At 36.9% G+C, this 25,537-nt stretch overlaps 2 protein-coding genes across 3 annotated transcripts in view; one reads left to right on the top strand and one right to left on the bottom strand.

Moving 5' to 3' along the window:
- The window catches only part of LOC150085875 (intraflagellar transport protein 22 homolog), a 100,141-nt gene extending 98,892 nt beyond the window's left edge, over positions 1 to 1,249 (top strand). For both annotated transcript variants that reach the window (XM_090373551.1, XM_090373553.1), the window contains one exon: positions 1,009 to 1,249. In XM_090373551.1, the coding sequence (XP_090229677.1) occupies positions 1,009 to 1,163 (155 nt within the window). In that variant the 3' untranslated portion in view covers positions 1,164 to 1,249. The remainder of the gene's footprint in view (positions 1 to 1,008) is intronic.
- Positions 1,250 to 3,729: 2,480 nt separating this feature from the next.
- sprt (PDZ domain-containing protein sprite) overlaps positions 3,730 to 25,537 on the bottom strand; it is an 83,308-nt gene continuing 61,500 nt past the window's right edge. The window contains exon 6 of the mRNA XM_090374723.1: positions 3,730 to 4,117. Within this exon, the coding sequence (XP_090230849.1) occupies positions 3,730 to 4,117 (388 nt within the window). The remainder of the gene's footprint in view (positions 4,118 to 25,537) is intronic.

Here is a 25,537-nt window from a genome sequence, read left to right on the forward strand (position 1 = left end):
CTCTTTGAAACTGTAATCCTTGGAATGGATGAAGGGTTCAGCCTGGCACGTTCCTTTGACAGTTACAGTCTCCATGCATGTGTGGAGAATAACACATGCCATGAGCTATGATTTGTAATATTCCATGTATATTTTATCACTTTTAACTCTACAGTTGTCAGTGTGTTTTATTTTTACAATAAATTTTATCCTCTTTATTTTCATTTATTTTAATAAAGTTTTGGTCACGTATGGTTATCGTATTCAATTGCAGTTAGTATGACCACTGTTTAGTATAACATCACAATGTAAACTTTTAAAAGAAAGAGTGGCACCTCCATAGCCAGGTGGGCAGGAGCAGCAGTGTGTAGTGCACGCTTATTGATTAGACCGGGGTTCGAGCCCGTGACCACCAAATACAGAGGATGTGGAAAGGTCAGGGGATGACCACCGCATATCTCCAGAGCAATATGGCCTTAGTTGCTAATGCCCCTAAAAAAACCAAATAACAAATAACAAAAGAAAGTAGAAATAATTGAATTAAAAAAAGTAGAGAGTGAATCTTAATGCAGATTTTACTGTCATACATCACTATATGAAATGTGAGAGATGACTATTAAAAATGGGGTACAACTTATATGACAAATATGTGCATATCATTAATCAGTTCACCAGAAAGCTTTACATTACAGCCAGGGTAAGCAATTTTGAAATGATATTGTAACCAAAGTAAGATGATACAATTTATATGGAGATTTTTCTTAACTGACTTAATTGTGATGTTATAACTGAGTTATTTCTAATGTCATACTATATGTGTGTGTATATATATATATATATATATATATATATATTTTAAATCTATATTCCAGGACATTTTTAAAGAATCCCCTTACAAAGAGCTCTCTGATATATAATTTAAAATTTATGATCTTTTCGATTTTACTGTATGGATAGTTCACTCTGTGCATATGCATTTATAAAGTGGAGTATCTTCTGAGATAAACATTCTCTCTCCCTTTCTTGCAGCAAATCTCTTTTCGCGAATCATGTGGGTACAAACCAACATCGAAGAAAATGGTAATTATCTACGCAGAGAATTTAATTCTTTTCTTCAACGTTTACTCAGTAATATTAATGAAAGAAGAGATCAAGAAGAGTTGAACATTATGAATCATCATTGAAAAGCCATGTTAGAGCTACTACCATTCTTGGTAGCTAATAAAATGTTATTCACTTTTAATAAATTGCAACTGGCATTATATAAATATCACCTTGTACATTTATTATGACACATCTGCATTACATGTTGACATTACCTTTTGAAATTACAGATTAGATTGTATTATGCAATACCAACAGCGGTGTCCAGATATTGACCAACCAGCAGTGTTCAGATATAGTAGACTCCATCGCATCTCTTATGAGTCGGATCTATTTCACACAGTATGTTGTAATGATTTCATGGTTTCTTTACTTAGTGGTATACTCTGCATATGTATTTTTTTTTGTTTTCATGGCTAAACAAAAAACACCTAACTTAAAATACTGATGTATTATGAGAAGAACATTATCATGGCATTTCTTTAAGATTTATCGTTGAAAGGAAGAAACACTAATATACAACTGAATTATTTTTAATTAGAATTTATTGTGCTAAATATTTGCTTAGAGAAATTGCAATAGAGTTCATTCCTGTATATTCTTATTCTTACTCCAATACAAAATTCCTACACATCTGGTGAAATTTATAGATTCCTTGTAGAATCTTTTCATCAGACTCAAGTGAAGGAAAGATGACTACTATTTGAATCCAGCTGAGAAGAGCTTTGCAGCTCTTCTCATTTGGAATTTTTTGGAAAGAACTCAACCAGAGTTATTCCCAAAGAACTGCCAAATTCTCTAGTTTTATAAAATAAAATAAAATAAATCTTGTTGATGTAATAATATACATTTTTTCATAAACTTATGTATTCAAAGTTTTCACCACTATTACAAACAGCAGTAATTCAGTGGTTCAGTTGTTATGTAGTGGATACCTATAGATTGGGTGCCTTTGTGAACAGATCAGCTACTCCTGCTCAGATTAAAAATATTGTGCTTGTTGGTACTGTGTCATTGAACACTTTTCCTATGCTACTTAAGACACTGTGTTATTGGGCATTTTTTCTATTTATTCAAATTCTATTCATTCAAAAGAAAATGGTTGTTTATTACCAGTTAACTTAATATCCAATTTTTCTTTAATTCCTGGTTAGGAGCTATAATTGTTAACACACTTATCCTTTATTTAAAAATTACTAACAATAAGTGCAAAATAGTTTTTTCACTTATTGAATGTTTATTGACTATAAAAAAATTATGTATATAGTTACTGATTTGCTGACTTTTCTTGAGAGAATATACATAATTGAAGAACATAATTTATACTTAGGCTGGAAGAACACTTTTAAATTATTCTCTGCCATTTTACAAGCTGCTTCTGTAGATATGGAAAGCATTCATGACAGAATATTTTCTCCTGTTTTGATTTAAATATACACTGAAGTAAATGGAAACTACAACAATATTAAGAGGAATTATAAAACAATTAATAGAGATATAACTCCGTATTCATAGAGATATCTTTTTTTGAACAAATTCTCAAGTGGCAATTACTGTTTTTTACATAAAAAAATTATTTTTTATGTAAACTAGAAATACAATAATTGATTAAACTTTATTGTAAGGACTTTGAGAGAGGATGGATAGTTGGCCTATAAGGGGGTGGAATGTCATTCAGTGGCACTGCTGAATGAATTAGACAAGAGGTGTCTACAGTTAATCAACACTGGGAAAAATGGGAAGAGGAAAGCACATGTTTGCAGAAGCACCAAAAAGGCAGGACTAGCATACCTGACAATAAGCCTTTGGAAAACAGTTCAGCTACTCTTGCCTAGATTAGGAGTATTGTTGTGCCCTACATGACCCCTTGCACAGTTCACAATTGTTTGCTAAAAGTGGGATATGATCCCAAGTGCCATTGAACTATTTGCCTCTTACTCCTCAGTATCATGAATATTTTCAGTGGTGTTGTGCACTAGTTGACTGGAAGTTAGCTGGAATAGCATTCATTAGTGTTTAGTGATGAGAGTTGTTTGTGTTTGTAATGGAATGAATGTCAAGAAACATTGCAAACTCCTGGTGTAATTGTTTTGAGAGTCATCAGGTATGACAAAAAACAACTCACATTTGTGGAAGATAGTATGACAGCCCATTATTATTCTGAAAATACCATAAACTCAGTGGTTATCCTGTTTTTTGTAAATATGGATAATGTGATGTTTCAAACAGGAAGGCACTTTACCTCAAATTCAATACCTCCAATTTCAATCCCTCAACTGAAAGCTCAAGTGGAACAGTCCTAGAATTACATACAGCCAGATGACATCCAACAACTCTTTAACCAAATGCATGCCAATCAGCACATGTACTGAAACAGTGGGGGATCACAAATTAAACTTATTGTAATCATTTAAAAATTTAATCATTTATTCCTATAATCCCTCTTAATATTATCATGGACTTTGGTCAGAATTAGATCACTCTTTCATGGTGTTCCAGTTACCATTTCTTTTAGTGTATATGACGTGCTTCAAGTAATATTTTCTTAACATTCATTGACTACAAAACTTGGTTTTAAATTCTCCTATGTTCTTATATACACAGTTTAAAATATTTATCCTAAACTTAATGTTTATGTCAATTGACTTAATTTACACATGTTCCACTGTCTTCACTGTCTAAGTCACCACTTTTGGAACAGTTAGACTTCCAGCACATCATTTCTTCACAAGATTCCCAATGTGTACTTGAGATTGACAAACTATTCCAAGGTTTCACATCATAGTCATCTTTGGTGATGCAACTTCCATTTAAAAAGGAAGACAAGAGATTTATTTTAGGTGAGTACACTAACATATCAGATTCACTAAATGACACCTTGCACGGAGAGTCTTGTTCTGCTGTATTGGATGGCCTTTCTTTAATTGTTTCTTTGACGGCCTGTGATAAGAAGGCAATGCCACTATGAAGGGAAGTCAGTTGTTGATGAAGGGCCAAATTTTCTTTTCCAATTTCCAATTCACATTTCTTCATTCTGAAAAAAAATTGAAAAAAAAAAAAAAAAAAACACACATTAAAATAAAGATTGAATTGTATGAAAATTTTTCTTTGTAGATACAGTTTCTTTTGAAATTTTGTGTTGTTTACATACAGGGTGCAATAGAAATTTATTTGTCCTGTAAATAAATGCAGGACAACTCAAAAGTAAGTCACAGCAAGCACTTTTCTGTCCTCAAAAAACAGACCAACAGCACTACATACCACGAGGAATATAAATATTCAATGACAGAATCTGCTTTAGACTCAGAAATAGAGATATTAACCAGCAGATTTGTAAACAGGGGTAAACCCTTACTACAATAAAAAGAATTAGGGATAGGATAGGATACAAAAGCTAAGGATAGGATACAAAAAATACACCAACCACAATAGTAACATCAAAAAATACTTTATTTTTGTCCCATATGTTGAACAGTGGCACAAGCAGCTTAACAAATTCTTTAAAGATATCAAATTTAAGATTGTGGCCAGACCAATATGGAAATTACACGCTATACTGAACACTCGCTCAGTACTTTCCTCTTTCATGACACAAATAAATGACATGGTAAACAACATTTCTTACAGTAATTGCAACTCGTCTTACCAAGGATCTACGCAATTTCCATTGCATATTCCCATAAAACAGCAGGCATCCTCAGTACATGCTTCTTGTGCAGCAGTGTCAGAAAATAGCCTTTCATGCTGTTAACGAAAACCATACATTTTTATTTAACGAGGGTAAAATACATAGTGTCCAGCATAATTATACAAGACTATTAATTGCAGAAACCACTGAAATTAAATAACATGAGAATTCTATTAACGTTCATCACCATATCTAATCTCTGATTTGTGGTCTTTTGTGCACATGTGCGAAGACAAATAATCACGACCTTTCACGCTCATGTGCAAGAACAAATAATCTCTCTATTTAAGATTCAAGCTCACATACTCCATATTTCTATTCCTGTGATCATGACATACGGTTGAAAAGCACTGTCTGCTTCAGGAAGGAAAATCATTTTTCAAAATTTACGTTGCACTTTTTTAAATTTTTTAAATTAATTTTATTTAATTGTGTTTTGAATTTTTAATTAATTTTTGAATTGTTTTCAATTAAGTTTTTACTGTTCGTTTTAATTTCTCAAGAATATCATACGATGGACTAGGGTATGTCTGCCAGGGGCAAAAGTTGATGATGTTGTAGAGCAGATATCTTTTAAGGGCACAAAAAGTGATATCGTTGTGCACGTTGGCACTAATGACATTAAGTGTAGGAGATCTGCGGATTTACTAAGCAAGTACAGGTCAATGCTGAAATAAAGTCATGAGTTAGGGTTAAATTTGAAAGTGTCTGCAATTCTGCCCAGACATGATAGGAGGGAGTATACGATGAAAGCCTTGTCAATCAATTCTCCCCTGGAGAGACTGTGCAGGACTCATGAAGTAGAATTTTTCTCAGTGTGGTCTGTGCTTGTTAACAGGAGAGATTGCTTCTACAGGGATGGGATACACTTAAATAGAAGGGGTGCAAGAAAATTTGCTGATGCTATCGAGGCAGTTTTAGGTGGGTCGCAAAACTGCTAGATTGGGGGGATTCACAGACTAATAGATTAACAGTAGTCATAGGCAGAGGTGGAAATGATTCTTGCACTGCTTCTATTGGAATAAGCAGCAGCCTGGAAAGTGAGATACTGGGGATTTCGAGGGCTGCTGGGAATCATCGTGGAACAAGTAAATACATAGGCTGTGTTAGAGTAACTAAGAGTAAGAACAGGTGCATGTACACCAATGCTAAGGCGCCTCCGTAGCCAGGTGGGAAGGAGCAGCAGTGCGTAGCACACGTTTCTTGATTAGACCGGGGTTCGAGCCCGTCACCACCAAATACGGAGGATGTGGAAAGGTCAAGGAATGACCACCGCATATCCTGGAGCAATATGGCCTTAGTTGCTAATGCTCCTAAAAACCAACCAAAACAAAAAAAACAAAACACCAATGCTAGGAGTATAGTAAATAAATCTGATGAATTTGAAGTGCTGGTTAAGACATCCAAGGTGGATATCGTGGGATATCAGAGACGTGGTGCCATTCAGATATAAGGGATGCAGAATTGGAATTTGGGGAATACAACATGTACAGAATGGATAGACAGGATAGGAAGGGAGGAAGGGTTATGCTGTTAGTTAAGAAACAAAATCTAAGGAAGTGCATCCAGTTGACATAGATGGACTGTGCAATGTTGTCAGTTTGGTGTGACATAAGCATTGGGAAAGCAAAAATTAGAGTAGGAGTGTGTTATAAGCCTAATGACTCTAATGAGGACAATGAACAATTATACAGAAAAATAGACTAGGCCAGTAAATCATAGTGTCTTATAATGGGGGATTTTAACTTTCCAGATACAGACTGGAACTTATGGGTTGGTCACTCGTACACTAGCAAGGCTTTTGTGAATTTATTGGATGATTGTTTTCTACAGCAGCAGCAGTAGCAGCATGTTAGAGAAGCAACAAGAGGGAGTAACACTCTTGATCTAATTATCAGCAGTGATTATTCATGCATTAAGAATTTACAGATAAAGGAACCACTAGGTGGCAGTGATCACAGTGTACTCATATGAGATTTATTTAAAGATTTAACTACAATCAGGGGTAAAGGGAAGGGTTTTTGCTTTTGTAAAGGTGACTACATTGGTCTCAGAGATTTTTTAGGTTCTATACAGTGGGACCAAATGTTGATGTTACCAACAGCAAATTCTAAATAGGAAGCATTTAAGGAAGTAATTTTGGAAGCTACTAGGCTTTTTGTCCAACTAAGATATACTGCTCTAAGTTTAGGCCCAAATGGATGTCAGATGAACTAATGCGACTCATGGCAGAGAAGAAAAATGCATGGGATGCACATAAATTGTCAGGCGACACAGAAGACGACACTTCACAAAGGGGGATCGAAGAGTGACACGAGTAATTACAGACCAGTTAGTTTAACTTCTGTTCCTGGTAAAATAATGGAGTCACTGGTTAAAGATGCATTGCAGGATCATCTAGACAAGACTGCAGCAATAATTCAGACACAGCATGGGTTTGTTAAGGGAAAGTCTTGTCTGACAAATTTTATAGGATATTATGATGTGGTTACAAAGGAACTGGATGCAAAAAATAATTTTGATATCATATATTTGGATTTCAGGAAAGCTTTTGACACTGTTGTGCATGGAAGACTATTGTACAAATTGGAGCAGAATGGTATTAAGGGTAAGTTGCTACAATGGATAAAAGGATGGTTAAGTGGGAGAAAACAGAGGGTGGTAATCAATGGGTGCTGCTCTTCTTGGACTAATGTTATTAGTGGTGTCCCACAGGGTTCGTTCGGTGTTAGGTCCACTGTTGTTTTGTATATTTATCAATGATATTGATGAAGGTATATCAGGCTTAATGTCGAAGTTTGCAGATGATACAAAGGTTGACAGTAATGGCAGTGTGCTACTGCAACAGGATCTAGATAATTTGGGCAGATGGGCTAAGAAGTGGCAACTGAAGTTTAACCTTGACAAATGCAAAGTACTGCATATGGGTAGAAGTAATCCCAGAGAAACGTACCAACTGTGTGGTACTACACTTAAGGTGGTAGAAAATGAAAAAGACCTGGGAGTAATTGTGCAGTCAGATATGAAGTTTTCTGAGCAATGCAGACAGGCAGCCAGGGCAGGTCATGGGGTTTTGTCAATGATATATAGGAATTTTGCTAGCAGGGAAAAGGAAGTGATTATCCCTCTGTATAAGGCAATGGTCAGGCCACGCCTTGAGTACTGTGTACAGGTCTGGAGGCCTCATTTTAGGAAGGATGTAGATTTACTTGAGCGTGTACAGAGAAGGGCAACAAGATTGGTGAGGGGAATGAAGGGATCCTCTTATCAAGAGAGGCTTAAGTTCTGCAAATTGCAGTGGCTGGAGACTAGGCACCTGCGCGGTGATCTGATTGAGGTGTATAAGGCCTTGAATGGGTTCAGCACGCTGAATTCTGATGGGATCCTTCCACTTGTTCAGATTACGAACCTAAGGGGTTCATGAAGTAGAACCCCTTAGGACTCATGAAGTAGAATTTTTCTGAAGAAAAATTCAAGAACCTAAGGGGGCATAAATTCAAATTAAGAAAGGACAGATGTAGAATAGATGTGCGGAAATTTGCCTTTAGCCAGCGGGTGGTTAATTGCTGGAACAAACTTCCATCTGTCGTTGTGGAAATTGATAGGTTGAATAAATTTAAGGAGGAACTGGACAGGCATTTGGAGGGAATGGTGTGATTTTTTTTTTTTTTTTTTTTTTGGCTGATGCTGCATAAGCTCATACACTTGCTTTCTTGCATCACATGCCACTACTACTACTACTTGACAGACTAGATACAAGTTAGTCTGTAATCAAGTCACAAAGGAGGTTAGGCAAGTGAAGGAAGATTATGAAAAATCATTGGCAAAGGATGCAAAGAAAAACAGCATAGACTTCTTTACTTATATAAACGCTAAAAGGAAGGGGATGAATCAGATTGGTCCACTTGATAACACTGGTCTGATGGTAGATGATCATTCTCAGATAGCTGCCAAACTAAATGAGTATTTTGTATCTACATTCACACATGAGGAGTTATTCAAGGAGGAGAGGGACAGATGTTTATCAAACTCTAACAGGGATTAAATGATTTTGTAATAACTGAGAGCGAAGGGGAGGAGAAATGGTTGAAGTTAAACATAAGAAAAGCACCTGGGGTAGACGGGATCTATCCAGTTATATTAAAGGAGGTGGCAAAGGAAGTAAACAAACCCTTAGCCATAATTATGAGAGCATCATTGGGCTCAGGGGGAAGTCTCCATGGACTGGAGATGTGCAAATGTATCTCCAATTCACAAAGGGGGATCAATGGGTGACACAAGTAATTACAGACCTGTTAATTTGACTTCTGTTCCAAGGAAAATAATGGAGTCGCTGGTTAAAGAAGCATTGCAGGGTCATCCAGACAAGACAGCCGTAATAATGCAGACAGCATGGGTTTGTCAAGGGGAAGTCTTGTCTGACCAATTTGATTGGATACTATTTTTTTCATCCAAAGGTACTGGATGCAAAAAATAATTTTGATATCATATACTTGGATTTCAGGAAAGCTTTTGATACTGTTGCACATGGAAGACTACTGTACAAATTGTAGCAGTATGGCATTAAGGGCAAGTTGGTACAATGGATAAAAGGATGGTTGAGTGGGAGAAGACAGAGTGGTAATCAATGGGTACTGCTCCATGTGGACTAATGTTATTAGTGATGTCCCTCAGGGTTGGGCCCATTTTTGTTTTGTATATTTATCAATGATATTGATGAAGGTATATATAGCTTAATGTCAAATTTTGCAGATGATACAAAGGTTGGCAGGATTGTTAATAACAGTAATGACATTATGCTGCCGCAACAGGATCTGGAAAAGTTGGGTAGATGGGCTGAGAAGTGTCAACTGAAGTTTAACATTGACAAATGCAAAGTACTGCATATGAGTAGCAGTAACCCCAGAGAAATGTACCAACTGGGTGGTGTTACACTAAGGGTAGTGGAAAATGAAAAAGACCTGGGGGTAATTGTGCAGTCAGATATGAAGTTTTCTGAGCAGTGCAGACCAGGCTGCCAGAGTAGGTCATTGGGTCTTGTCAATGATATATATAGGAGTTTTGCAAGCAGGGATGAGGAGGTGATTAATCCCTTGCATAAGGCAATGGTCTGGCCACACCTTGAGTACTGTGTACAGGTATGGCATCCTCATTTTAGGAAGGATGTACAGTTGCTAGAAAGATAACAGAGAAGGGCAACAAGACTAGTTAAGGGAACAAAGGGGTGCTCTCATGAAGAAAGGCTTAAGTTCTGCAAATTACAGTGTCTGGAGACAAGGCACCTGCAAGGCAATTTGATTGAGGTGTATAAGACCTTGAATGGATTGAGCAGGCTGAATGCTGATGAGATTCTTCCTCTTGCTCACATTACAAACCTGAGGGGACATAGATTCAAACTGAGGAAAGACAGTTGTAGAATATAATCATGACTCAGACCAGAGCAGCAAAGCAAAAGGCTCAAGCTAATGGAAGTGCTATGGCTCAGGGGAGAACTGAGAGGGGCAGTTGCCCTCTGAATCACAGCCTTTTAAAATGCACTATTTGCTTGATGTTTGTGGAGCAGACAGGTACGGGACATGATACTGCCATGGGAGATGTCTTTTTATATGCGCGATGCAAGGAGTGTAAGGAAATCAGGCGACAACTCAGCGTTGTTATGGGCCTATATGAGAGCTTGAAGGACAGGGTGGATGCCCTCGAAGGGTCTAAATTGAGACGACCATCAAGCTCTCAGCTGCCCACACCAACGCCAGAGCTTGCTCTTGGGCATCACACAACACAGTGGCAACCCCAAGGCAGAATGTGCTGGTCCCAAAGGAACTAGTAGTTGTTGGTGGCTCTATTGTCAGGGAAACGGGAAACATGCTTTGTAAAAAGGATAGGTGGAACAGGACCAGGGTACGTCTGCCAGGGGCAAAGGTTGATGACGTAGAGCAGATATCATCTTTTAAGGGCACAAAAGGTGATATAGTTGTACACGTTGGCACTAATGATATTAAGAGTAGGAGACCGGCGGAATTACTTAACAAGTACAGGTCACTGTTGAAAAAAAGCAGTGAATTAGGGTTGAATTTGAAAGTGTCTGCAATTCTGCCCAGACACGATAGGAGGGAGTATATGATGAGAGCCCTGATGATCAATTCGGCCCTGGAAAAATTGTGTACGGCTCAAGGGGTAGAATTTTTTTTCAGCCTGGTCTTTACTTGTTAACAGGAGAGACTGCTTCTACAGAGATGGGATACACTTAAATAGAAAGGGTGCAAGAATGTTTGCTGATGCTATCGAGGCAGTGTTAGGTGGGTTGGAAAACTGCTAGATTTGGGGGATACAAGGACTAATAGATTAACAGTAGCCACTGGCAGAGGTGAAAGTGATTCTTGCACTGCTTCTATTGGAATGAGCAGCAGCCTGAAAAATAAGATGCAGGATATTTCAGAGACTGCTGGGAGTCATCAGAGACTGCTGGGAGTACAAGTAAACACATGGGTTGTGTTAGGGTAGCTAAGAAAAAGAACAGGTGCATGTATACTTGCGTGTACACCAATGCTAGGAGTTTGGTAAATAAATTTGATGAATTTGAGGTATTGCTCAAAGCATCAAAGGCGGATATTGTTGGGATATCAGAGACGTGGTGTCACACAGATATAAGTAATGCAGAACTGGAATTTGGGGAGTACAACATCTACAGAAAGGATAGACAGGATAGGAAGGGAGGAGGGGTTATGCTATTAGTTAAGAAACACATAAAATCCAAGGAAGTGAATCCAGTCGATATCGCTGGACAGTGCAGTGTCGAGTCAGTTTGGTGTGACTAAAGCATTGGGAGATCAAAATTGAGAGTAGGAGTGTGCTATAGGCCTAATGACTCTGATGAGTATAATAAGAAACTGTACAGGGCAATAGAGTGGGCCAGTAAATCAGAGAGTCTTATAATGGGAGATTTTAATTTCCCAGATATTGACTGGAATTTGTGGGTTGGTCACTCGCACACTAGCAGGGCTTTTGTGGATTTATTGGATGATTGTTTTCTAAATCAGCATGTTCAGGAGGCAACTAGATGGAGCAATACTCTTGATTTGATTATCAGTAGTGATTCTTCATGCATTAAGAATCTGCAGATACAGGATCCACTAGGCGGCAGTGATCACAGTGTGCTGAAGTGGAATTTACTCAAGGAGGTAACTACCATCAGGGGTAAAGGGAAGGGTTATTGCTTTCGTAAAGGCGACTACGATGGTCTGAGACAGTATTTAAATTCTATACAGTGGGAACAACTGATGATGTTACCAACAGCAAACTCAAAATGGGAAGCATTCAAAGAACTTATCTTGGAAGCTACTAGGCTTTACATACCAACTAAGAAATATTGTTCAAGGTTTAGGCCTAAATGGATGTCAGATGAACTAATGACACATATGGCAGAGAAGAAAAATGCATGGGATACATATAAATTAACATGTGACACAGAAGCCTATGATAAATATAAGTTGATCTGTAACCAATTTACAAAGGAGGTTAGGCAGGCGAACGCAGATTACGAGAAATCTTTGGCAAGGGATGGAAAGAAAAACAGCAAGGAGTTCTTTACTTATGTAAACTCTAGAAGGAAGGGGATGAATCAGATTGGTCCACTTGATATTGATGGTTCAACTGTTCATGATCCTGCTCAGGTAGCTAACAAACTAAATCAATATTTTGCATCTACATTCACACATGAGGAGTTATTTAGGAAGGGGAATGCCATAGATGAAGTAAACACTGGCAGTGAGCTAGATGATCTTGTAATAATTGAGAGTAAAGTGGAGGAGAAATTGTTAAAGATAAATACAAGGAAGGCACCTGGGGTGGATGGGATCTATCCAGTTATATTAAAGGAGGCAGCAAAGGAAGTAATCAATCCGTTAGCCATAATTATGAGAGCTTCCTTGGACTCAGGGGAGATACCCACACACTGGAGATGTGCAAATGTAACCCCAATTCACAAAGGAGAATCAAAGGCTGACACAAGTAATTATAGACCTGTGAGTTTAACTTCTGTTCCAGGAAAATTAATGGAACCACTGGTTAAAGAAGCACTGCAGGATCATCTGGACAAGAATTCAGTTATAGCTCAGACACAGCATGATTTTGTTAAGGGAAAGTCTTGCCTGACCAATTTGATTGGATACTATGATGTAGTCACAAAAGAATTGGATGCAGGGAATAACTTTGATATTATATATTTGGATCTTAGAAAGGCTTTTGATACTGTTGCACATGGAAGACTGGTGCACAAATTGTAGCAGTGTGGCATTGGTGGCAAATTGTTGCTATGGATAAAGGGATGGTTGAGTGGCAGAAGACAGAGAGTGGTAATTAATGGACACTGCTCATCGTGGACTAATGTTATTAGTGGAGCCCTCAGGGTTCAGTGTTGGGTCCACTGTTGTTTTCTGTATTTATAAATAGTATTGATGATGGTATATCAAGCTTAATGTCCAAGTTTGCAGATGATACAAAGTTGGCAGGGTTGTTAAGGATGCTACTGACGCTATGCTGCTGCAACAGGATCTGGAAAGGTTGAGCAGATGGGCTGAGAGGTGGCAAATGAAGTTTAACATTGACAAATGTAAAGTACTACATATACGAAACAGCAACCCCAGAGCAACGTATCAACTTTGTGGTACTACACTGACAGTGGTAGAGAATGAAAAGGACCTGGGGGTAATTGTGCAGGCAGATATGAAGTTCTCTGTTCAGTGCAGATGGGCTGCAAGAGTAGCTCATGGTGTCTTATCAATGATATACAGGAATTTTTCTAGCAGGGATAGGGAGGTGATTATTCCCTTGTATAAGGCAATGGTCAGGCCGCACCTTGAGTACTGTATACAGGTCTGGAGCCCTCATTTCAAGAAGGATGTAGAGCTGCTGGAATAAGTACAGAGAAGGGCAACAAGGTTAGTGAACGGAACGAAGGGTTGCTCTTACGAAGAAAGGCTTAAGTTTTGCAAATTACAGTGTCTGGAGACTTGGCACCGGCGAGGTGATCTGATAGAGGTGTACAAAGCCTTGAATGGTTTGAGCATGCTCAATGCTGATGAGATACTGCCTCTTGTTCAGAATAATCACCTGAGAGGGCATAAATTCAAATTGAGGAAAGACAGATGTAGGATAGACGTGCGGAAATTTGCCTTTAGCCAGTGGGTTGTTGGTTGGTGGAACAGACTTCCATCCCTTGTTGTGGAAGTTGATAGCCTAAATAAATTTAAGGCTCAACTGGACAGGTATTTCGAATGAACGGAGGGGTGAAGTGGAAGGGTTTTTTTTTTTTTTTTTTTTTTTGGCTGATGCTACATAAGCTTGCTTTCTTCCATCATATGCCTCTACTAATTCTAATGCTAATATGTCCGGAAGTTTGCCCATTAGCCAGCAGGTAGTTGATTGTTGGAACAAACTTCCATCTGTTGTTGTTGTGAAAGTTGATAGCTTAAATAAATTCAAGGCAGAACCAGACAAACGTTTGAAATGAATGGATCAGTGAAATGGGAAGGTTTTTTTTTTTTTTTTTTTTGGCTGATGCTGCATAGGCTTGCTTTCTTGCATCATGTGACTCTACTAATGCTAATGTGTTCTACATATCATATTCAGATAAATTTCTCTTATTCTTCTATAAATACCATGAGGAAGTATATGAGTGCTCTTTGCAGTCTAATATTGAAAATTGTTTGTTTACATACCAGGTAGATGAAAATGTACCTCATCTAACATCAGAAGGCACTGATTATGCTTCGGTTATCTTGTATTAAGTCTTGGCTCACCTTTTCCTGTTCACTAACACTTGAACAACTTGAGTTTTAAATGGATGACAATATAAAAGTCAGCAAATTTCTCTCTTTCTCTCACACAGACTTCATAAGACGGTGGTCTTTACCATAGTTATTACAGGATTTTAATACCCACAGAACTGCTATTAGGTGCATCACATCTTAAAAACAGTTGTTGGGAACTGTGTTATATAACTATAATTGACTTTGCTTTTAAACCATCAGCACATATGAAAAAAATTGTTCTAACTGCATGGGGTCATTTAGACCTCGCATGCTTATGTTTGAAAAGCAGCAAAAAATAATTCCAAAATTGTTCACTTTCTTTGATTCCACCTTTATTTTCAACCTTTTCTGAACACAATTATAAAAATTACATTTTTTTTAAAAAATATATATTTTTCATTAATTTTTGAAATTAACACTCCCTTTAGGCCTGTTGACAAGTAAATTGCAAAACTGCATGCTTCAATGAATGCCTGCAATGCATGTCCACAGTTTGATTCTAGATTATACTTCATTGTCTTGAAGCTAGAGATCACCAATTAGAGCAAAGTGTACAGCAGCAAAGCCTGCTTACTATCAATAACTGTAAGTGACAGATACCAATGAACACACGTTGATTGGTATCTGTCACTTACATGAATATTTTGCTAATTGTGCGATAACAGATTTCTGTAATTTTTAGTGGAGAAATCAAAGAAAACATTTTCAAAAATAGTTATTAAGAGTTTCATCTGTATGGACAGATTTGATGAAAAGCAGGAACTGCTGAAATATTGTCTAGGGGGGTCTCTTTGACCCTGTGTACTTGATTCAGAGTTAATAAACATCTCCAATTATAACACATTCTTCCACCAACCAGCATTCCATCTCAACTAAACTTCAAATAGTACTGCATGAATATTACCATTACAGTAGCAGTTCACTGTAGCAAGTTGTATAATTATACTGTAAAAACCACTGGGCGTTTCTGGAACACTATTTTTGCCCATGTGCATTTCTTGGATTTGACTTTATATTTAGATTGGAAGAATAAAGATATCTTTATTCTTCCAATGTATGGATAGCTGTATGGATAATTTCTGTATGGATAGCTCAGAAGTCAGTCAGTATAAGTCACAGGAATACAGTTGAGAAAACAAGCTTTATTAAACTTACAGAAACCAGAGACTGCCTCTGAACTGTAAAAAAAAAAAAAATTAATAAATAAAAAAAAATCAGTTTCAATAAACTAAGCCAGTGGGCTTACAAGCACATAGGTATAACTGTATTATTGCACTCCTCTATTCTTTACAGAGTAATGGAGAAATCCATTGACTGCTAAACCCAAAGTGTGCCCCCCCCCAGTGCACTTGTTTATTTTGGGGGTATATGGTGTTTTTATTATGAAGCAGTTTCTTAACAAAATATGGATAAACCATCTCACTAGTCCAGGTAAAAAATTTATTTTATTTCTTTAAGATTAAGTGTATTAATTTGTAAAAGTATGTATACTCATAGCTAAAGTTTGTCAAATCTGTTTATTTGCACTTGCTTTTGAAGATGGAGGTGTGCATGAAAGGTAGGAAATATTTTAAGGAGGGTATCTGTCCTAAACTATCTTGAAAACTTTCATCCAAATGATCTTCGATGTAAAAATGTTATGAAACTCAAACAGTTCCTCTTAACATTTCCAAGGATTTTGATCATGTGTGGTATAAAGGTCTTCTAAAGAAGCTTCCATCTTATGGATTGTCAACTGTTTTTTTTGCAATTTGTATCCAATTTTCTCTCTGACTGCACACTGAAGGTGATGGCTCTCTTGTCTAGCTTCACTAATGCTGGTGTTCCTCAAGGTTCAGTTCTTTCTCCCACTGTTTTTCCCTCTTGTATATTAATGACCTTCCACTGACTGGAAATCCTATCCACAATTTTGCTGATGGTATATTGCATTCCACCTTCCAGTTTTTTTCCTGCACAGACTGTCAACTGGAATATCCACCATAATTCCTTGAATGCCTATCTCCGGGTAAGGTAATTTTCCAATGGGGCCAAGGTAAACTACCTTAATTTCAAAAGTCAGTCCTGTCTTGCAAAAAGAATTCTACTACTTCTATGCTTATCTTTGATGACACTTGGATTTCTATACAGTCTGTCCCCAACATATGTAAAAGATACGTTCTAGGACTTCTTACATAAGTCAAGTTTTACGTAACTCAGGAATGACTAATAAAATATTGCTACTCTATCCCTGATATGCCAAAATTACAAAAACCACATAATATCTGCAGAAGAATGAAGAAAAATAGCTACATATCATAACAATTAAAAACTTTATATGGGGACAGCAGCGAAGTAGTACTGCTTTCACTTATTCTCTAAGGCAGTACCATGATAACAGTCAAAATGAAATTTTCTGTAAAGAACTTCACAGGGTTAAGTTACAAGAGATGCTGCCACACCTTATGACATGCGAATGAAGCATGCACTAAGAGATGATAGTTTGACGCGAAGTCGGTGAAAATGGTAGGACAACATGAAGTTCAACTTCAGCATAATAACCCAACGTGTAACAATACAAAATTTGCATTTTGTACAAAAGTTTTCACATCACTCTCTAATGAAACTGAACTGATTTGGCAGTCCAGAAGGAAAGGATGTAGAGACGAAGGGCTAGAGTGTAATTCTTCGAAGAAATAACTGATGGGACACAGTCCACACGGCTTGAATGTTGTGGGGTTTTTTTGAAGTGCTTCAACGTAGTTTACCTGTCTCAAACACGTTGTCCAATATTTCTTCAGAATTTTTAAAGCAGAAAATGAAATGTTGATTCTAGTTATGCCGCAGGTTAGTATCCAACATAGTTTGTATGGGAATGAAAATAAAAACTTAAACTTATTGTTCCTTCATTTGACTACACTCTTAAAAATTATACAGAAAGTATCGTTACGATTTTACCAAAAATATTTACATAAGTCTAATTGCGTAAGTAAGTTGCGTAACTTGGGCTTATGTAATCGGAGACTGACTGTACATGATTACATATCGCTATTAGGGATTACCACGACTTCTACTCTCCCTTGGCATAAGCACGTCACAAATATTGCTTCCTCTGCACCTGAAAAACTGGGTTTTCTCTTTTGCTGTTAGTTTTCTTCTATAAACTACTCACTCTGTACAAATCTCAAATCTGCCCTACTATGGGATACTGTTCTCATATCTGGGGTGGTGCTCCATAACCTCTCTCAGGCTTCTAGACTCCATTCAAAAGAGGACAGTTAGGTTAATTAATGACCCATCTTTTATAAAAGCCTCTCCACATCTTATAGATGTTCTGTTTCTACTGCCTGTCTTTTTTATAGATATTTCTGAAATGGCTTCTTTAATTCTCTCACTCTCTCTCTCCCAAACTAGTTCAAACACATGCTGCAACCAGTCAGTATCCATTTATCGGCCAACGTGAAACTCACAGAACCAACCTTTTACTTATCTGTCCCTTCAACTTCAATTATCTTGAACAGCCTTCTTTCCAAATGTATTTCCTGAAAATTACAATCAACAGAAATTCAAGTTTAATGTCAACAAGTATCTTCTGTCCTCAAACTTCAATTCATGCAGGGTATTAAGTACGGTTAGGTCTTAATACCGTTCGTGTTTGGGGCTTCATAAAAATATATAACCGTGGATGTTTCGGGGGCCAGGAGATGGTATTGCCCTCCCCTGTATTTCAGACATCACTTAATATATTTTATTATATTTTTTATATTTTTATATTATTTATTTTTATTTTATTTTATTTTATATTATAATTTAATATGAGGATTCCATGCAAGTGCCTAATTTTATGGATTGTGCAAATTTCAAATTTAAAATGCCAGTGCATTTTAAATTTTTGCTTTTTCCCACCACATCCAGAAAATTTATGGCCAATTCCCATGCAGTGTGTAACATAATTGCATAAACAACTTTAAAAATGTATTCTAGCTGAACAAACTGTGATAGCACAGTATGGTTTGTTTCAGAGCAATAGTGAAAAAGAGTTAGTCCATATAGTCACAAATGCAATAAGTATCTTAACAGAAAATTGAAAAAAAAAAACTGCTTTTATGCAAACAAACTGTACAAACTATAAAACCACCTATTATAGCTCAAAGAAGTTTATTCAACAATTCCCATTCAACAAAACGTATAAAAGCAACAAACAAAGAAATCCATCTAAAAGTGACACAAACTGTGCAGAAAGAGGTTGCTTTAGCAGTAAATTGGATATAACAGCACATAAAGGAATAAAGATTACACAGCTCTTCTGTGTAGTCAGCATAATTCAACTAGAAAAGAAAATGAAATGGGTGATGTTTCTCATATGACAGTATGGAGGATTCCATGCAAGATTCTCTATTCATATAATTTTAAGCTGCACTGAAGCTCAATGACAGCCCCCATGCCAGACTTTTGGTCCAACATGCTGGATCACTTTGATAATATTGTTGTTATCCAAGTTGTTCCTTAGTGCAGTGGTTCCCAACTGGTGTATTGTGACCCTTTTCAAGTGTGCCACTAGATTAGGAAAAACTCCATTGAGTTCAATAGCAATCACTGTTTCAGTGTGCCGTTAATATTCATCTTTTAACTTAAGGTGTGACTTGAGTGACAAAAAGTTGGGAACCACTGTTGTAGTGGCATAGTGCACAGATAAATAGAATTGAAACTATGAGAAAGGGAGAACTTCATCCTGTGCAGTGTCAAAATTCTTCATTTCTTGCTGAAAATAATTACAGATATTGTTAGGGTGCATCATGGTACTTGCACTATTTTGACTCAATTTTTGTATATATCAGTTGATGCTGTACTAAACTGATGAAGTGGTAAAAAAAAAGTATCACAAAATGGTTGAAAAGTATTATTTATTATTCCCACAAGAAATAAAGGCAAATTTTGACTCTGTGCAGGGTGGAACGGCTCCATTTCTCATAATATCAGTTATTGGATTATTGAACATGGACAATCTGTGATCAATGCCAGTGGCAGTCCCAGGTACAGGTTAAACATCTTCCCCCCACACCTTACAATCAAAATAAAGTGGATTTTTTTAATGCTATCTGATCAGAAAGACTAAATAAAACACCTAATTTCTACTTGTTTTGCTGTATGACAATGCAAGAACTCAAAATATGAACAGCCACCTGTGGCAGTGAGCAACAATGAAAAAGAATAATACAGTAGTACTTTTGTTATGTTTATTTGGATTTATAAAATCTTAATTACCTAAGTATACAATAATATGGTTTTACAATGAATAACTTAAACAGGAGAAAAGTATATAAAAAATGAATTTTTGTCGGCTACTCTGTGTTATACCCCAGCCTCCTTTTCTCATGTTCAATAGTTAATAGCCAGTTGGCTATTAATTATTTAACATAAAATAAGATACAGCCTTAAACTGACCTTGAAACTTAAACTGAACCTGAAATAAGAAATTCACTCACTCTTAAGCAACTTAGCCAATTGGCTAACTTTCTTAAGAGTGAGTGAGTGAGGTTATAAATAATATAATGGAACCCTAAATTATCATTGTTTATGTCTCCCAGATGGCATTATAAGTTCAATACTGATTTATAGAAAAGTTTGGTTTTATTTTCTTAATAAAACTGAACCTTAAATATGAACACAAAGTGCAGTATGATACTTGTTGGATGAAATGTTTTAATGCCCATGGCAGTTGATTTGATATTAAATCAAGCCACTGCTAATCTTGTCTACTATCTAGGGTGCTAGGATGCTTGCAATTGCACTGTCCTTCAGTTATGTATTAGGTTAGCATGCAGTTTTCAGTATCAAAGTTGCAAGCTTTTTTTTTAACATGGACATATTACAAGATAACAGTACTTCTCCAAATAGATGTTTTAACTGTTTATTAGTATCATAATGACACTTAATAAAAGAACACCTTAAATATAAAGCAAAATGTGATATTTATAAAATGAAATGTTCTAATACTCATAGCACAAAGTTATTTCAATGGCTATTATAATTTTAGTATTAATATATATCATAATGGCTAAATGATGCAAAGAAGTGGACCTTTTCTACATCTTTCAAAAAAGAAAACAAGGAAAAAAAAAAAAAAAAAAAAAATTTATCACTCATTCCTTTCCCCCCCCCCCATTTGCAAAAAGTGGCTATCCAATTCTGCTTTGACCCAAACTTTCTGCCTCAACCACTGTGGCAGTCAGTTCATTCCAATGATCTTCCAATGCTGTCTGAAAGTAAACCATGAGATCAAGCCTTCTTTTACTCCCCAAATTTTTGTATGTGCCCTCTGGTTCCTCTCTCTTCTGTCAGTGAAAATATACCTCTCTTGTTCATTTTACTGAACCTTTTTCATGGCCTATACCTCTATCAGGCCCCTTATGCCCCTAAAATATCTAGTTGCCAAGCTATGCAGTCTGCACCTTCTAAGCCATTCTTTATACAGATGTTGATTAACATCCCTCACTAAGCTTCTAGAACCCTTTCTAGAAGCTTTGTTTTTCTTCAGGTGTGCCCTCCAGATCTGAACATATTATTCTAAATGCAGTCTCACCATCTTACATAAAGGGACAGTGACATCCTTTTCCCCACTTGTGAAGGCCCTATATATCATAGACAGGACACTATGTGCCATCCTAGCCATTTGTTCACACTGTATAAAAAATTTCATATTTAACTGAATCATAACTTAAGTACTTTTTGTCCTGAACTGCTTTTAATTTAACCAGCTTCCCCCAACTTAACACTTGAATTTCTGAAAAATCTTATATTTAGAAGCATTAAACTTCATTTGCTATTTTTCAGACAAATCGCAACTAATCTAAGCAAATTTGAAGCAGAATGCCTAGTTCTGGTTGTCCACCCTTCCTACCTGTAAATCACAGCAAAAAACTTTGACAACCTCCCCTGCACTCTGTCATCAATGTCATTAAGGAAGGTGAGAAAAGTGACCCCCAATATGGATTGATTCCTGAGGGGTACCACTTGCTACACTGGTCCACCTTGAGGAATGTCCATTTATGACTGCTTTCTGTTTCCTACCTTTTAGCCAGACCCTTTATTCAATGAAATACTTTATCAGTAATTCCAATTTGCTCAAGTTTATATAAAAGCCTTCCTTGAGGAACCATATCAAAAACTGAAGTCAAGGTTAAACAATAAAACCATGCTGTAATCCATTAAGGATACTATTCCTATCAAGATGGTCCTATATTTATTCTATCCTGTATCCTTATCAAGATGAACCTGTATCCTTAACCACAGACTTCATAATATTTCCTACCACTGAATCTCTTTTGTGGATTGGAGAGACATTACACTTTTCCAATCCAAGGAGATCATCATGGAGTCTAATTATGATCTCATTAACATCCCCAATGGAATTATGCACTCATGTGACCTTTTTTAAGTAGCATTAATAGCACTGCATTTATAGACATCAACCAGTACTGAACTTATCAATCCAGATAATGAAATAATTTAACGGCCCCAGGTGCCAAGCAACACTGCTCTGAATTAGCACTCTTTCTTGAAATAGAAATTGTTTCCTTATTTAAAGTCTTCATTAACACACAATTAAATAATCTATAGTGAAGAAAGAAATTTTACTAGATCAAGAAGGAAAGTAACCTTCTCTTTTCTTGTATATATATATTAATTACTAACCTCCTAGTGCTTGGTCACAGGGTGGCACTGCTCCTGCCTCCATGTGACAGGGCCAGTAACCTGGAGAGGAAAAGCTCTCCCTTCAGGGTGAAATGAAGCAAACTGACTCCAATACCCAGGAATTCACTGTCAATGGATCCGAATATAACTGTTCCAAGATATGAGGAATCGAGTTCCTTCAGAGATACTTTTAAAGAAACTAGAAAAGGCAATAGAAATGACTCTGTCTCCAAAAGAGATTAAAAACTGACATAAAAGCTTTAAATTCTCCAACATATATTATTATATATTCAAATGCTGAGAAAGCAGCAGGCCAATTCTCACCCTTTCTCATACAAAAGACTCTTGAGAGTTATGTCAGCCCACCAAAAAATGTTAAAAGATTAAAATCAGGTGATATTTTGGTAGAAACAGCCCATGCTAAACACTGCAAAAGATTGTTACAAATGACAACTTTTGCAGGAATACTAGTAATGTATCCCCACACAATACATTAAATACCTCAAAAGGTGTCATTACGGAATGGGACCTTCTAAATGTGCCCGAAGAGGAAATTCAAATTGAGCTTCAGGAACAAGGAGTCATCAGTGTTAAAAGAATTACAATTAAAAAGGAAGGGATAATCACCCCACCAGGAATCTGATACTCACTTTTAACAGACCGAAGCCACCCAAATCAGTAAAAGCAGGATATTAGACCATATATTGGAGCAATATTAGACCATATTTCCCGAATCCTCTCTGTTTCAACTGTCAGAAGTTTGGTCACTCACAGACAGTATGTAGAGGAAAACATGTGCAAACTGTGGTTCTCAAGAATATGCCACTTCTATTTGCACAGCTAGAAGCCATAAATTGTAAAGGGGAACATACTGCATACTCAAGAGAGTGTGAAATTTGGAAGGAAAAAAAAATACAAAAATATAAAGCAGAAAATGGAGTTTCATATCAAGAAGCTAAAAAGGCAATTGCAATAAACATAGAAAACAAACCTTCTTATGCACAGGTTACCACAATCAAAAAGACTGGAAACGAACTGCCTAAATGTGGCACACAAACTGATTTTACAATTCCCCCAAGAGAATCCATTTCAGAATGAGTTCATGAGTTTTACAAACCATCTCCATCACAAAAACCACAAGAAAAAATAATCAATATGCCTTTATCTTTCCCAACAGGTAATGCAGAAAGTGTAAGAAAAAAAATAAAGAAAGGATAAGTAATACAGGAAAAAAAAGATAGCTGAACAAATGGACATAGAGGTAAGAAACCACAGAGAAGAACCAGTTCTCAAAATTTTCATTGAAGAAGATATGGATACGGATAGACCCTATTTTTCAAAGAAAGACAAAACCAAGGCAGACAAAGCGAAAACAGCTCCAAGGGACCATCCAACCCCAAATGACAGACATGATTATCCAGTGGAACTGTCGAGGTTTTTGCCCAAACATTAATGAAATTATAGGCCTCATTATCCAGTACCATTCACTAAGTATCTGCCTACAAGAAATCTATTTAAAACCACAGGACAACAGTACAATCAAAAATTATACCACATATAGAAAGGATCGCATATCAGATTGAACAACGTGAGGAGGAGTTGCAATATTAGTTAACAGGCATGTGCCTTCCCAAGCAATACCATTGAAAACGATTAGAAGCAGTCGCAGCCCATCTAGCAATAGGCTTCAATATTACCATAACATCAATATATCTACCCCTAGTCAAGAATTTCCACTGAAAGATTTTGAAGAGCTGATTGCTCAATTATCATCTCCGTTCTGCATTTTAGGTGACCTAAATGGACATCATCCACTATGGGGGTGATCCATAGTGGATGATGCTTACCCTTCTGAATAAATTACAATTTGCTTACCCTTCTGAATAAATCAGAAGGGTAAGCAAATTGAAAAATTAATAGGAACAACCTGATGATTTTGAATGATCGCACACGCACACACAAGTATTTCCACCTTTCATCAAAAAGCAGCTCGGCAATAGACTTATCAATCTGCTCCCGATGACACAATGGAGCATGCACAAGAATCCATCAAGCAGCGACTACTATCCCATTATCTTGAAAATCATGAAAAAAATCCCATGCCAAGCCAGTAGGCATCCCAGATGGAAAATATATGATGCAGATTGGAAAACATTCAGGACACTAGCCAAGTTAGCCCGCAACGTTGTTATACAAGGATCAGTGACGTGGATAATATTCTTTGAGCAGCGGAAAAGACAATACCTAAAACATCCACTAATATTAGAATATATCCAAAACCATTGTGGAATAAAGAGTGCCAGAAAGCTAAAAAAAGAGAAATAGAGCTTGGAATCTCTTTTGCAAAAATCCAACAACGGACAATCTGATAAAATTCAAGAGAGTCAGAGCTAAGGTTAGGAAAATTCAAAAAATCAGCAAAAAAGTGACTTGGATGAAATTCACATCGCCTATAACCAGTACTGCACCAGCTACACTTATCTGGAAAAAGATGGGAAGGATGACAAACAATTCTCAAATAAATCCCTCCCCATTATTAAATTGGAAAGGACAGTTGGTCACAAATACTTTAGATATTGTCAATGTGCTTGGTGAAAATTTTGCCAAGACATCTGCCAATTGTTCATACTCAACTGCTTTCAAAAATTACAAGAATTAGGCAGAAAAAATAAACCTAAACTTTTCCAGAAAACACTGCAAACAATACAACTTGCTGCTCACAGTAGCAGAACTAAAACAAACTGCTACAGACGAAACACAGTGCAGTTGGCCCTGATGAAACACATTATGCAATGATACAACAATTAGATGAACAATCCCAATTAGCCCTGTTAGATCTATTCAACAAGATATACCTCAGGGCGCCTCCGTAGCCAGGTGGGAAGGAGCAGCAGTGCGTAGCACACGCTTCTTGATTAGACCGGGGTTCGAGCCCGTCACCACCAAATACGGAGGATGCGGAAAGGTCAGGGAATGACCACCGCATATCCCGGAGCAATATGGCCTTAGTTGCTAATGCTCCTAAAAACCAAATAACAAACATATATCTCAGAAATACTTTTCCAGACAAATAGCATCACATGCCATTTGTCTGGAAAAAGTAGGATACACTGTTGCTTGGCATATCCAGGTAGCATTGTAGGGGGGCATTGCGACCAAGTTCAGGTATCATCATGGGGGGGGTGGCAACCAAGCTTTGAAGTTTTTTTTTTTTTAGAAAGCCTCTTGTGTTCTTTTTCTTTAATTTAAAATTTTTGGTTAAGGAGGAGCATATGCCCTCTCTGCC

Source organism: Mastigoproctus giganteus, chromosome 5 (genome assembly GCF_048544385.1).
Source record: "Mastigoproctus giganteus isolate SK-2022 chromosome 5, ASM4854438v1, whole genome shotgun sequence".
Taxonomy (NCBI): domain Eukaryota; kingdom Metazoa; phylum Arthropoda; class Arachnida; order Uropygi; family Thelyphonidae; genus Mastigoproctus; species Mastigoproctus giganteus.